The 15,061-nt window shown below is 41.7% G+C and overlaps 1 protein-coding gene across 2 annotated transcripts in view; it reads left to right on the forward strand.

Moving 5' to 3' along the window:
- ptprn2 (protein tyrosine phosphatase receptor type N2) overlaps positions 1-15,061 on the forward strand; it is a 924,398-nt gene that overhangs the window by 877,393 nt on the left and 31,944 nt on the right. For both annotated transcript variants that reach the window (XM_068008124.1, XM_068008134.1), the window contains exons 16-17: positions 2,298-2,371; positions 13,415-13,492. In XM_068008124.1, coding sequence (XP_067864225.1) covers positions 2,298-2,371; positions 13,415-13,492 — 152 coding nt within the window. The remainder of the gene's footprint in view (positions 1-2,297; positions 2,372-13,414; positions 13,493-15,061) is intronic.

Raw genomic sequence — 15,061 nt, forward strand, 5'->3', positions numbered from 1 at the left:
AACATTGCATTTATACAGCACTTTTCATGACCTCAGGAAGTCCCAAAAGACTTTACAGCCAATGAAGTAGTTTTGAAGTGTAGTCACTGTTGTAATATAAGTAGTGCAGCAGCCAATTTGTGCACAGCAAGGTCCCATAAACAGCAATGTGTTAATGGCCAGTCAATCTGTTTTTGTGATATTGGTTGAGGGTTAAATATGATTGAGGACACCGGGGAGAACTCCCCTGCTCTTCTTCACATAGTGCCATGGGATCTTTTACGTCTACCTGAGAGAGTAGAAGAAACCTCGGTTTAACGTCACATCCAAAAGATGGCACCTCCGACAGTGCATCACTCCCTCAGAATTGCATTGGAGTGCCAACCTAGATTTTGTGGTCAGGTTTCTGGAGTAGTAACTCCCTGGAATTGTGTCTCCTTCACACCCACTCCCATGTACACATCACATATAAAGTCATTTAAATACTTAGAGCGTTTTGGTGGGGGCACTCCAAATGTGCCACGAGCCTTATCAACTGGCCATATATATCAGCAAAGAGTGGCTGCACAGCCCATAATTTTCCAACCGTTAATTTTTTCCCAGTGTGCATGGCTGTCGGGCAAAGCTTTAAATATCCTGCTATTACTTTAATACAAAAGCAAACCCTTTAATGCTAATATGTTATTAATATGCCATTCCTTGCTATTAATTAACGTGGTATCTGATTAAAGTGATGTCTGTTGTTTTAGTCATCAGTGTTCTCTTTTTTCCCCCTCCACTGCCAAGGACAAGATTATTCCTCCCCTCAGACAACAGCTGTGACATTCATGGTTATTTGGGAAATGAAGCAGCTGCAAAATGTCCCAAGTAAATTTGAAGTAACTCATTTATGTAACCATTAAGTTGAAGTCATGAGTATGAGCCATGCAGAACTAACCCAGCGCTCAGAACGATTCACATAGCTGGTCGTCAAGAGTCTAGCTTACCCTCTTCACTGGAGTGAGTCCTGTATGGCTTGCTCAGGGTGCCATTGAGATTAGACCAAGGTGCCCAAGATCAATGGCAATGGGGTTACATTATGCCACCATGTTGATTTCTCCACTTGACAAGGGTCGGTTAACTATAAGGCCAGTCGCTCGCATTCAAAGCGAAGAAGCGGCATTATTTTTGAGCTGCGGCCTCGTTAACGTGCAGGGCGTCCCAATGCAGCTTGCCAGATTAAGGTCTGCCATATCGGGCTACTCCGGCCGGTAGAAAGTTAAGTGCGAGCGGGGATGCAATTGCAGAGGGAGGAGTTCTCAGGGCGGCACTCCTGCTCTTCCTGATCCCACAAAAATAATATCAAACATACCCTGGTTGGGCCTCTTCTCCTCTCTCGCCCGTGGCACGCGCTCTGACCATTTCTGACCTAAGATGGCAGTCAAGGTCCTAGTACCCCGATTTGCAGATTAAAATGGGCCAGAAACAGGCAGGCACTTCAGGTGCCCCTTTCAAAATGGCGCCAGCCGCATCATCGAGGTTAACGAGGCTGTAAGGCTATGGACCTCGTTTTGAGGGCGTTACCACCCCGTTAATGCCATGTGATACCAATTAAAATCAACCCCCAGCAATCTAATCTGATAATCTGAAGCTATGTTTTAACTGCACCAACAGCAATATCATACTGATAGGAACCCTTCCGGGGCAGATGGGTCAGATTTGATCCTGATTTCTCCCCATGGAGAGAGTTTACATTACAACTTTCGCTGAAGCAAAGCTAGTACTGGGCCAAAGGGAAATGGAAGAACACTGTCCAGGACATTGTCAAATCCCTGAGGAGCTGTGGCATTAACAGCTATTAAGGAGGCAAATTGTTGGTTTTCTAAGTGAAAGAAATGTTTAAGGAGCACAAAGAAGTAACAATATTGAAAATGATGCTTCAGCAGTGGCTCAGTACTTAAATTAACTCCCTTGGGCTAACAATTCAGACACCACAGTTGGCCCAGTGTCTCTGTTCTGCTAATGTGGGGAATAAAATCAACCAGGGTTAACATTTCTGATTACTGCCCAGTGAACTCTGCTGGAAACGCATTAGGACACAATTGGGCTCAACTCTGTTGCTGTGGTCAAACAGCCTGCCAACACTTGTGAAGAATGGCCCCTGGGTGAGGTATCAAAGGACCAGTGCCTGTCAAACTGAGCACCAAGAATGATTCATCGCCTCCTGGTGAGCAAGGAAGAAAAAGCGATGAAAATTGGATGAGGAAGTAGGAATTATATAATACTGTAGTAGTAATCCTTCCTATCTTCTGACATATTTGAATTTTTCCTTTCTACAGACGATCATTCCAGAGTAACACTGAAAGCTGAATCCAGTCATTCAAACTCGGACTACATCAACGCAAGCCCAATTGTAAGTACCAAATGTTGCCAGGCCCTTACAGCTGCTTTATTTGTCTACCTAAGAACAGTGACTGCACTTCAAAAATAAATTCATCGGCGATCATTTTCACCTTCACCATTTGGGTGGCAAACTAGCCAAGCGGATCGCCCGCCCATTATACAACCTGTCTGACCATAGACACAAAAATCAAGCAGGTTCTGTAACAGGTGGGCGATCCCCTCTGCCATTTTACTGCCCAAGTGCTGAAGGTGGAAATGACCCCCATTGTGTGCGAAGCAATTTTTGGCGTTTCGGCGTAATAGAATCATACAGCACAGAAGGAGGCCATTCGGCCCATTGTGTCTGTGCTGGCTCTTTGAAAGAGCCATTGGTTCCATTCCCCTGCTTTTTCCTTTTCAATTATTTATCCAGTTCTCTTCTGATAGTTACTATTGAATCTGCTTTCATTCCCCTTTCAGACAGTATAAATGAAAGTATTAATATGACGATGATGATGATGATGATGTGGAGCTATGAGGGATGATTCTGCAGTCCTATGTTACCAGTGAGGAAGTCCGGGTCAGAGATATGGCCACTGTAGCCCCGGTTCTCCATGCTGTACTTGGTGCAAGCTTGGAGAACCAGATGGAAGCACGGAATCGCGGAACTGCCCCGATGTTTTATTGAATTTGTAAAGCTTTAAAATGTGGTCGTCTGGAAGTGTTTTCACAAGGAAAACTTTGGGAGTGAATCTCCTTCTGTTGATCATTTTACCAAAAAGTTTCCGTGAGTGCAAAACAGGAAATCCTACTTTGCACTCAGTAAAACTTTTTCACCCAAGCTCAGGCAGACTGGAGCTATACTGCAGCCTGCCAACTGAAGACAACTCATCCACTTTAATGGACTCGAGAATCCAAGAGGTGACTTGACTGCTGAGTTACACGTCCAATTTTGTGCTGATACGAGAAGAAAGCACATCGTATTGATGCAAAGGTGGCAGTGTAATTGCACCCTGAATTTCAATTTGATTGCTTTATGGATTGAAAATGAAATATTCTGCTTTAATAATATTTGTACTTTTGTGGCACATTATTACAAAATGTCTCGTAGTGCTTCACTGAAACACACAGAGTGAGCTATATAAACATTAGTGATGATGGGGAAGACTTTAAACTAAACTTGATTTTGTTAAAGGTTATAATGAAGTGAAATTATAGCCAGAATTAGATTCTTCTTGGATCTAATTTTCCAATATTTCTGATGCACCCGTTACGGAAGGTCGAGTTGTATCCTTCCACAGTATTTGGCGAGCAAGGTTGTCCTGTACCCTGAACTGTTTGCCTGATAGCCTGAAGCTGCTTTGATTCTAACCAGTTACCAAGAAGGACATTTGCGATTCCATCCTTTGTGGGATCATGTTCTTGGCAGAGGGCTATGTGCTATGGGGACCTTGCCAGGATGTACCATATAGCTTGTTGTGTTGGCCTGCAAACCCAATCACTGAGGCTGCCAATTCAAATGGCCTCATGCGAGTAGTCTGATAGTCAGCCTATCTAGTCTTTGGGGTTAGAGTGTTATTTCCATCTGGAAGTGGGTCTTGAAATCTGGGAATGGCCTTCTGCCTGTTGGTCAGAGTGTCTATTGACACCACTGTGCCAGCCAATGGGTTACACTGTCAGACAATGAGCTGGAGATGGGGCGGGACTTACGGCAGGACTCGCAACAAACAGTCTGTTTTACAGCAAAAAAAGTCTATTTACTCAGCAAACAGCAAAGCAAACAAAATCTATTTAAACAATAAACAAGTCTATTTAAACAGCGCACTACAGCAAACAGTTTACAAAGTCTATTTAAAAAGAGTCTCCAGGAACTACAGCAAACAGAACCCGATATAAGCAGAGTGATTTCACCAGCAAAATGCAGTGAGGGGAGAATAGTTACATACAAATAATGTGCGTAAAATCAATCCCAGTTACTTGCAGCAGTGCGGTCTCCAGGCGTGATTGACGGGGGAATTACCCAATCATTCCATTCTGGCCGGGAATAGTGGTGTCCCTATATGTAGCTATTATTGGTTACATCTTCTGACCTATTGGACACGCTTTCTTCATCAGCCACTCTCCTACCTTGTTGTTGGCCAACTCTCAAATGACCAAAAACTTGCCGGACAGCAATCCACAGACCGCTCTAATCTTTTGTCCTTCTCTAACACCCCATCGATAGGCCGCGTGTGTCTTCTCTCTCTGAGGCTTGAATAGAAAACTCCCTCAGAAATACCACATCTGCTTCTCCTTATTAATTCTCTGACAGTTCCGCTCCCTATTTATTCATCTGCATTTTAATTTAGACTGTTGAGGCAATAAGGCTGTCTAAATTAAAATTTGATCATTATACTTCCACATCACATGATTCCACTGAAAATGACTTGCATGGTTGAGCTGGATTTTCATTATAATACATAGTACACAGACATTTCTGTAATAAAGTTCCCAGCAGAATCTAAAAAACAGATGATCCTAATGACACTGGATGATACTATCTTTAGGTGCATACTCTTGTGTCTCATCCTTCCTGATCCCAGCATCCTTTCCGTTCTCATTACCACCGTTCCCAGCGCCATTTACTGCTAAGCTTCTAGACAATTATAATTGCTACTATAATTGCTCCTAAGAAGTGAAATATCCAGCAACTCCTGTGGACTGTTGATGGTTTTTGAAACACCCGTGCATCCACCAATTACTGCACGCAAAATTGTTCAGCTCACATCCAAACATTTTGAAACCATTTTTCCACCTCAGCCTTTCTTTCACCCACGTGGCCGCTGAAACCCTTATTTTTGTTAACTGCAGGTTGGACCTCTCCAACACCCTCCTCACCAGCTTCCCAGGCTCCACCCTAAATAAAATCCAACTCATCCAATCGCATCCTGTCCTCCACTGTCTCACTAATCCACCACCTCTGTCCTTGCTGACCTCCACTGCTCCGTCATTTTTCCAGTGCGTTGAATTTAAAGCCCTCGTTGCTTTTAAATACCTCATTTGGCCTTCCCCCTTAATTTCCTAATCTCCTCCGGCCTTGTGTCCCAGCTCATGCCCGCTGGTCTTGCGATTCTGGTTTCCTCTCTCCCCTCCACCATTAATTGCAGAGCCTACAGCAATCTTAACCCTGCTCTCGGGCACTCCTTCCCCTCCCCCTTAGCCCCCGCTGTCTCACCTTCAAAAGCTTCTCAAAACCTACGTCTTCTTGCCATGCCTCGGTTCATTTCCCCCTAACATCTTCTCCTACTATTGCTCGGGGTGTCTGTGAAGTCCCCTTGTGATGTTTAAGACATTAAAAGGTACTATGTAAATGGAAGTTGTTGTCAACTTTCTCCTCCTTTCTCCTCTCTCCTCCTAAAGGCACTCCTGTTGGGGTTCTAAGGGAGCTAACACTAAGGGATACCTCACTAAGTGACGATGCTTCATACTTCATGAATCTAGGCAGCGAGTGTGGCGGTCCGTCCAATCGTTGAGGACATCACAGTCGAGCCTAGTCCTGCCCTCGCCCAGAGTATACGCAGGGGCCACTGGATAGCAGTCGGGTACAGGAACCCTGGATGATTTTTCCCTGCCCTGCCCCCGGGGTGCTGAGGCCACTTGTAGCACCCCAACTGCAACGTAAACCAAGCATCCAGCCGGGGGGAACCTTCTAATCCATATGGCTCAGTGCTGCACAGGTCAGCACCTGCACCCATTTAAACCATTGTGGGAGTCAGCATTTTGAATCTTAAACTCTGTCACGGAAAATCCACATCCATTTCTGAATCTACTGCACTGAAGTGTGTGCCAGATAATTCTGCGGAGTGAATCAGGAGATAAATGATAAGTAAATTGCAGGGTTAACAGGTCCCTTGTGTAGTCGGGGCCATTTGAGCCCATTGAGTCTAGCGCTGACTTTTCTGAGCTGTGAATGCAATCAGCTGGCTTTTACAATGTGTCGTGATCTAAGACTTATCAGAGCAGTGCAGTTAAGCAGTGCCGATAAAGAAAGTGAAGTATCAAGCATACATTATCATTTTTAATCTGGTGATTACTAGTTTTTAGAACACAATCTATGGTGCCGCTGAATTTCAAAAGTCTGCCACTTGGGTTAAATAGAGGCTTCTGTGGAATCTAGTTATGATGTGGAGATGCCGGTGATGGACTGGGGTTGACAATTGTAAACAATTTTACAACACCAAGTTATAGTCCAGCAATTTTATTTTAAATTCACAAGCTTTCGGAGGCTTCCTCCTTCCTCAGGTAAATGTTCTAAGATTTACCTGAGGAAGGAGGAAGCCTCCGAAAGCTTGTGAATTTAAAATAAAATTGCTGGACTATAACTTGGTGTTGTAAAATTGTTTACAATGGAATCTAGTTGGTTATGGAGACCGGGTTTTAGTAGACATCTATGATCACAGTAACAATCCTGTGACCAGGGGAAGGATTTAAAACGTTCCCCACTTCATTTGGGTGAGAAGTGTTGGCTGAAAGAGAAAGATGGATTAACATTTCAGGTGGGACTTTTTTTTACCAGAACTGTAATTTGTAATTTATTTTTAAACTACTGCCTTTTGAAAAAAAAAACACAAGAGGAAAATAGAGGTTGGAGTTACAATGGCCAGCTGATTCACGAGTCTGTTGGAAGTAGTGCTAGAATTGTGTTAAAATATGCCGGATTTTTATCAAGTTGCATAGATTTAGTATGAAGGTTAATGGCCTACTCCTTCCCTGTCTTTTGTTGAGCAATATATTAAAAACCAAAAGCAGTACTTATTCAGCTAGACGCAAGTCGAGGAAGAAAGACTCGTAATTACAACATCAGAAGAGCCTACTGCACGGAACAAAATTGTGATAATTACGTCTGTCGCATTTACACTTGGTCATTATTAAAGTATAGTGAAATCAACCATTGGTGAATAATGGGTAATCTTTCCTGCTGAATAGAGGGGTCATGTAAGTAAATGGAGATCTGCAGTCTTCATGGGGAGACTGGCAGCAAGAAATTGTCCGGTGCATTAAAGGCTTAGTTTGCTTTTAAACTCTTGAGTGCAGGTTCCGGGATATGATTAACACGCTGCAATTTGTTTTTAAGTAGGAAATGTTCAATAATGATCTTTTAGGCAGCAGATTAAAGCAATAAATGAACATTTTTAAAAATTAATTAATTAGCCACATAGACCACATAATCTGGGCAATAATTTACACCTGTCTTGGTTTAGCTCTTTTGAGAGATTGCTGGCAATTTAAAAAAAATAAAAAATTGTCTCAATCAAAAGTGAGTTTATTTTGGCGTTAGAACTAATACTTTTCTCATTCCAATGTTTCATAATTAATAATGTAATATGTTAGATTACTCAAGGGAAGGGAATTATGGAGCTTTGTGGCTGACTCATTAACAATCAGCTGGTTTGACAAAAATTGCTTTTTCATTTAGAACGCACGCTTTTTTGTCATTTATTTCCTGCTAAAATCAAATAAAATGTCTTTGTATTTCTGTGCTCCCATTTTGCCGATGTCTATTTACACCCAAGTTTCCTGCCAATCTCATTAGCATGCACCAGAATGTAAAAATGGACGTAAAGAAGCATAAATCAGCGTAGACATCTGGGACCGAGGAAAACGCAGAACTCACACCATATATTCCTTGTTTTAAGTATGAGTATTAAAGTTTCAAGCTATCGATCATTCAGGCACATTAGCCACAGCCTGTTTAAGAACATACAATAATGAAAGCGCTTCCATTTTTAAGGTGACTTTTACCGATGCCATAAAAATGCATTTAAAGAAACTGGAAACACAGAGCAGGTCTCAGTGAGGATAATTTTTTTGAAAATCCTGATTACACTTGTCTCTGGGTGCAAATACACAGAAAATTCCATCTCTGTGTATAGTTAGCAATTATTCTTATTATACATATTCTTGCAACATAACATTGGAAAGCCAAATGGTGATTCACATCTCCAGTAAGTTTTGTATGTAAGACTTGTAGCATCTCCTCCCTCTCCCCACCCCCCAGATGAAACAAATTGTTTAGGATTAATTTAGGACAATTATCTCGGGCACATGACCCATTTCCTCTACAAGTTCCTCTTGCTCCTTCTTTTCTGTGCTTTTCCGGTTCCATTTTGCTTGTGCTTCAGGAAAGTAACTTGGAGTTACTCTGCCTGACTGGTGTCCAGGCAACAGTGTTGGTCCCCTTGCGTCCATCCCAGAAGCGTGCTATGCTGTGCGTTATTCCCCAGGCATGTACAATCTGAGCTGCTCACTGATTGTATAGGGATGAGCTGCAAGTGGAGCAGCCATTCTCATCAGCTTCACTCACCTGTCATCGTATTTTGACCTTGCCTGCTTGTGATTGGCATTGATTTAAAGTGCCCCCCCCCCCCACTCTTTCATTCAGTCCTGTTGAAAAGGTTGATTTAACAAAAATAAAATGCATGCAGCGGTGACTCATTATTTTACATGTTGTTAATCCGAGAAGCTCTGATAACAAAACAGTTTTCCGCAACGTTTATTTAACTTTACGCACAATTTGACCCATTAATGCAGGAGCTTTTGGTAGACCAGCATAATTATAATAGATGACACTAATTGTTTTTTGTTTACTGAAATCCAGGGGGAGAAACCCACAATTGTCTTCCTTGTATTAGTGAAAGTGATGCTTGGTTTTGTGGCTGTGCCGTCGCCATGGTGAATGCCAGAGCTTTCATCTAGGGTGTGTGAGAGCAGCCGATTGCTGATTTATCCAATGGCATTTGGAAGGCAGGCTATTCCCTGATCGCAAAACATCATGGAAACCTCTGGATTACATTATATGCATAAATGAGAAAGGCAGAGACACAGAGGAAAAAATAAACCTCTGCCAACTACATTCCCCAAGCCTGGAGAATCTTAATACAAGGTCTCATTTTAATTGCACTGTGCGAAATTACAGCTCTTTACAAAAGGCTGTCATTAGGAATGTGTTACATGTTGCTAGGATGTTAAGAGAACGTGCATCCTCCCTTTATGTTCCTTCCTTTTTCTGGGTGCTGTAATTATCTGGCTGTGTACCGTTGATGTGACAACCGGATTGTGCGAGCAGTTTGTGACTTCTCTTTGTGTAGGTTCCAGAGATTTACACTGGAAATTCCTTGCCCCACGGTCGGAAATTTTAGCCGAGCCATAATTGCCACTATCAGCTCGATGAAGTTTACGTGACCTGGATAGGAGCAGGAAAATGAAATGCAACAGAATGTGAGGATCGCAGAATGGAGTCTTTTATAAACTCGAGCTTATTATGTCCTGCTTTTCTAGATATATGAAACAGGCACAAAAGAAACCATAATTATTCATCTTGGTTAAAGAATAAAACTCATTTTCCTTGGTAATGCTTGGAGCTTGCAGCTAATGGGCAAATCTAAAAAGCAAGCAAATTCCCCAATTCCTTAATTACTTCATCAGATTGGAGAACTATTAAAATATGAATTTACTTTAAGGGCCAATGCCTGACCCTTGAGATTAGACTGAATTCTTAGTAGTGGCTCCCATCTATTTGTTTCTGTTTCTAATACATCGTTTTTTCAGCGTTATGTGGAGATTAACTGTGCTACTGGTTTTTTTTGTGTGTGGCAGAGGCTGCGAGTGTGGATGTCACATCAACCATACCTGATGACATCTATCCAAGGAAGGTTAATGGTTAATGTTTTTGACGCCATTACTGCAAGCTTATTGTCAACTGTTCAGTGTTTGACTGCCGGAAAATTCACTGTGCAGTGAATATTTATAATAGTCACACAGTTCATAGCGCCATAAAAATCAAAATAAATTTGCGGTATTAATCACAATAACTTCACCTCCACCCCCCTCCCCCCAGATATAGTATATGGTGAAAATATAACAAGGAACCTCCTTGTGTCACACAGCTGTGGCAAATGCATTTGTTTGAGCTTCTAAGTCAAAGTGAAGACATTTGCCAGGAATTTTCTCGGAGCTTCTCTCGTTCCACCCCAGTATCTTTGGCCAGACATTCGGCAGAAACCCTGTCCTCACGCATAAACGGGGTTACAGCGGCGGAGTGGGAGAGGTCATGTGGAAGTTCACCCCGCGACCGTTCAGGAGCTTCTACTCCTCCTAAGCGCACGCTGAATTGCAGGCCATAAGACCATAAGAGATAAGAGCAGGAGTAGGCCATTCAGCCCCTCGAGCCTGCTCCGCCATTTAATGAGATCATGGCTGATCTGATTTTTACCTCAACTCCACTTTCCCGTCCTTTCCCCATATCCTTTGACTCCCTTGCTGATCAAAAATTTGTCTAACTCAGCCTTGAATGTATTCAATGACTCAGCCTCCACAGCTTTTTGGGGTAAAGAATTAGGCGCAGGGAATGTATGTTGGGAAAAGTGATCCGAGATACATTGATCTGACCTTTGACATTTATGGAATGAACTCAGTGGCACAAAAAAAATGGCGAGAATTATGTTATTACAAAAAAACTCCATTTGCCTTTAAATTTTGGTATTGTTAAGAATTTTAAAAAATATTTATAGCAGAAAAAGTAAACTCATTTAGTTTGCTTTCCTCTGCATGATTCAGTTTCCGGTATTAGAATGTATCTATTTATCATTAACTAGATTTATTATTCAGTTACCAGCTGGGGTAGAAAAGAGCCCTTTTGAAATAAATCACTCTTGAGGCCGAGTTGGCAAGATCTCATACTGAAGACAGCATGGAAATTCCTTCCAGTGCGTATCCTCCATTTCCCTTGCTATCGTGCAGACACGCCGACAGAATCAATGTAAAATTTTATAGCGATTGTTCTGCCATCGTGAACATTACAGAAAGACACAGTATGGCAATTGAAAGCTCAAAAGCGTCACATTTTCCTTCCATTTGCTAACTTCAGTGATAAGAGCGGCAGTATAAAGTGTTCCATTCTCGCTTCATGATCGCCAAAATTAATAACCCTTTAGGTCTTTAAATGTAAATTTTGATGTATGAATTTTCACACAGAGAAGCAGAAGGTGCAGAATCCTTCACTGCTATTGTTTTAGCTACTTAATAGAATCCATTAAACTAGATATTTAATGTGGAGTATTGTCTCACAGGCCAATTGTGTTGGCAGAATAAATTAAAAGCTGCGAATATTTTGTCACTCAGAACTTAAGACACCTGTTGGTTATCGGTTGGCAACGTTAGTATTTGTGAGTTATGCACAATCTAGTATTGACATGCTGCTATCTCTTATTAAAGTGTTGTTATCGTACTGTACCTCATTTCACACCAAAAATGTCTCAGTTCCTCGATTTGACCTAACGATGGGCATGGCCGTGAAAAATTCTTGGAAAGTGTTCTACTTTTTATGTTAAAAGGCTTTGGATATCTGCTGCAGCTCCCCCATGTTCTGGCTGCATCACAAACAGGCCCACGTAGGCCTCCTTCAGATTTCCAGAAGGACAAATTCTCTACATGGGTAGATTGAGTTGAACCCTCCCGTAGTGAATAGCATACAAAACTATCTGCAATACAAATAATTGTAGACACCACTATTGGAAGCAAACCTCTTTGGGAGGTGGGGGAGTCTGAGGTTGTACCTCCTTTCTACAAGAGAAAAGATTTGGCTATGAACATTTTTGTTTCTGTGCCTTAGACTGCTTTCTGCTAATGTTTTAAGGATTTCAACAAACATAAAACTGGGGATTTATAATAGACAGTGTTTAAATGGGTGTGCATATGACATGTGATGGGAGGGGGATTGCAACATGCACCAGTGCATTTTATGGTTTAATTTTTTTTTTAAATGTGAGAAAACTGCTGCAGTAAATAAATGAGAAATGTCTCCCACAGCAATGTAGGTTAACTTGACCTCCCCTGTAGATACAGGCTCATATCATTGCATCCAGACTGCAATCCTGAAAGACCATCTTGCGGTAATGCGACTCTAGTTGATGTCATGGTCCAGTGATTGATAAATAATCCTATCAATAATGCTGGGAAGAATCCAGACTCAGCACTCTAATATTGCTGTGTATTTCTTTGAATCTTGCATCCCTAAGGACTATATTGGAACTGCTTTTCCCGAGTGCCCTGGTTCTTAAATATGTATCTGATTTAATTGTTTGATCTGCATTTCTATTTTGTTACTGATTACTGGACTCTATCTCTTTTAGAATTATTTTTTTGTTTTGCTTACAATAAGTAAAAAGGATTTGTCTTGCAGCTTGAAAACTTGAATAAACACATCTATGAATAGGGAAAAGCTGTTAGGCCCAACAAGCCAGTCTGTGTCAGCTTTGGCTCAGTTGGTAGCACTCTTCGGAAGGCTGTGGGTTCAAGTCCCACTGCAGAGACATGAGCACAAAATCCAGTGCAGTACTGATGGAGTGCTGTACTGCCGGAGGTGCCTTCTTTCGAATGAGATGTTAAATCGAGGCCCTATTCAGTCCCTCAAGAGCACGTAAAAGATCCCATTCGTATTTCGAAGAAAACCAGGACAGTTCTTCCCGGTGTCCTGGCCAATATTTATCTCTCAACCAACATCACCAAAACAGATTATCTGGTCATTATCACATTGCTGTTTGTGGGACCTTGCTGTGCGCAAACTGGCAGCTGCGTTTCCTACATTACAACAGTGACTACACTTCAAAAAAGTACTTCATTAGCTTTAAAGCACTTTAGGACATACTCAGGTCATGAAAAGCACGATATAAATGCAAATCTTTCTTCTTTTGTTGCTATTTTCACAATTGCCTCAATCTCTTCAGTCCAGAAATGCATCTTCTTGTCTTTTCAACTAATTTATATTGTCAGTACCCTTCCCTGGTAACTTATTCCACAATAATGGAATGTAATGTCTTACTTTTTCAACTAAAAACTTTTTCATTTTTAACTTTTGTTCTCTGATGTTTGAACCCCAATCCCCACAATAGTGATCAACTTGCCTGTGAACACGACTGTGAACTGCAGAATTGAAAGTGCTGAACTATAATGAATCATATTGTGATGATGAATCATGCTGTTACCAAGTACACGGATCTCCATGATAACCGCATACCTCTCATTTCTCTCCATCTAGATGGACCATGACCCCAGGAATCCCGCGTACATTGCTAGTCAAGGCCCACTTCCTGCCACAGTCGCAGATTTCTGGCAGGTAAGAGATCTGCCCAAGGATTATTTATATCTCGAGAGAAAAATAGGAAGAGCTGGAGAATGGGAACTTGGTAAAATGCTGCAATAATAGGGAGCACCACAGTCTTACAGTGGTAGTTGACATTAGTATAATTTCATTTACGATCATTGAACAGTTCTTAATCTGCCATTTGATTTAAAAGTAAAACAGGAAGCATTCGTGAAATATTTGGTAAACACTTAGTTCTCTCCTGTGTGAAACCTCCTAATTTCACAAGAAACACAAGTGCTAGTAAATTCTATATTCTCTCTCAAAATGAAACTTAACCTAGTAAAGCTCTACTTTGTTGGCTACCTGTAATGTCCGAATGTAGAAAGGAACAGTGAAATGATATTCCAGTTGATAGCTTCAGTATAGTATAGAACACCAGCACGTGCATGATTGGCTGAATGGCCTCCTTCTCTGCTGAATTGTCTCTGGTTCTATTGTATGAATAGGCAAATGTTTGAATTTCCAGACCAATGTAAGGGAAGGCTTCATCTGGGACACAAGAAGAGTTTGAAGGTTTTACTAATTGGTTCGGTTCTCTTATTTCTGGCAGTACAGTATATGGAGCGTAGTTGGTGACACATTTAGATATTTGGAATATCCTGTTCACTTTTACTCCTTGCGACAGTAAACATAATAGGAACATAAGAACATAGGAACAGGAGTAGGCCATTCAGCCCCTCGTGCCTGCTCCGCCATTTGATAAGATCATGGCTGATCTGTGATCTAACTCCATATACCTGCCTTTGGCCCATATCCCTTAATACCTTTGGTTGCCAAAAAGCTATCTATCTCAGATTTAAATTTAGCAATTGAGCTAGTATCAATTGCCCTTTGCGGAAGAGAGTTCCAAACTTCTACAACCTTTTTGTGTGTAGAAATGTTTTCTAATCTCGCTCCTGAAAGGTCTGGCTCTAATTTTTAGACTGTGCCCCCTACTCCTAGAATCCCCAACCAGCGGAAATAGTTTCTCTCTATCCACCCTATCTGTTCCCCTTAATATCTTTTAAACTTCGATCAGATCACCCTTTAACCTTCGAAACTCTAGAAAATACAACCCCAATTTGTGTAATCTCTCCTCGTAACTTAACCCTTGAAGTCCGGGTATCATTCTTGTAAACCTACGCTGCACTCCCTCCAAGGCCAATGGTTACAGGGACCTAATAAACGACTTGTTATTCATTTCTCATTATAGTTAGGAAACACTTTTAGTGATTTCTGTTACATATTAAAAATACCGAGTGGCTGCAAGAGTGTTGCACCTGTAGCTGGAGCTGTGAGAGTCACGTTACGTGACTCATTGAGTACAGTTGCGCTGATCTGACTTAACACAGCAGCCCACTGTACTGAGGTAAAAATCAGATCAGCCATGATCTCATTGAATGGCGGAGCAGGCTCGAGGGGCCGAATGGCCTACTCCTCCTCCTATCTCTTATGGTCTTATGGTCTTACTGACCCTGAACGCCACCATGCTGGAACTTACTACAAGTAATTTGTGCACTTATCGCAATGAATTAGAATGGAACTCACATTTTGTTTAAT

Source organism: Heptranchias perlo, chromosome 2 (assembly GCF_035084215.1).
Source record: "Heptranchias perlo isolate sHepPer1 chromosome 2, sHepPer1.hap1, whole genome shotgun sequence".
Taxonomy (NCBI): domain Eukaryota; kingdom Metazoa; phylum Chordata; class Chondrichthyes; order Hexanchiformes; family Hexanchidae; genus Heptranchias; species Heptranchias perlo.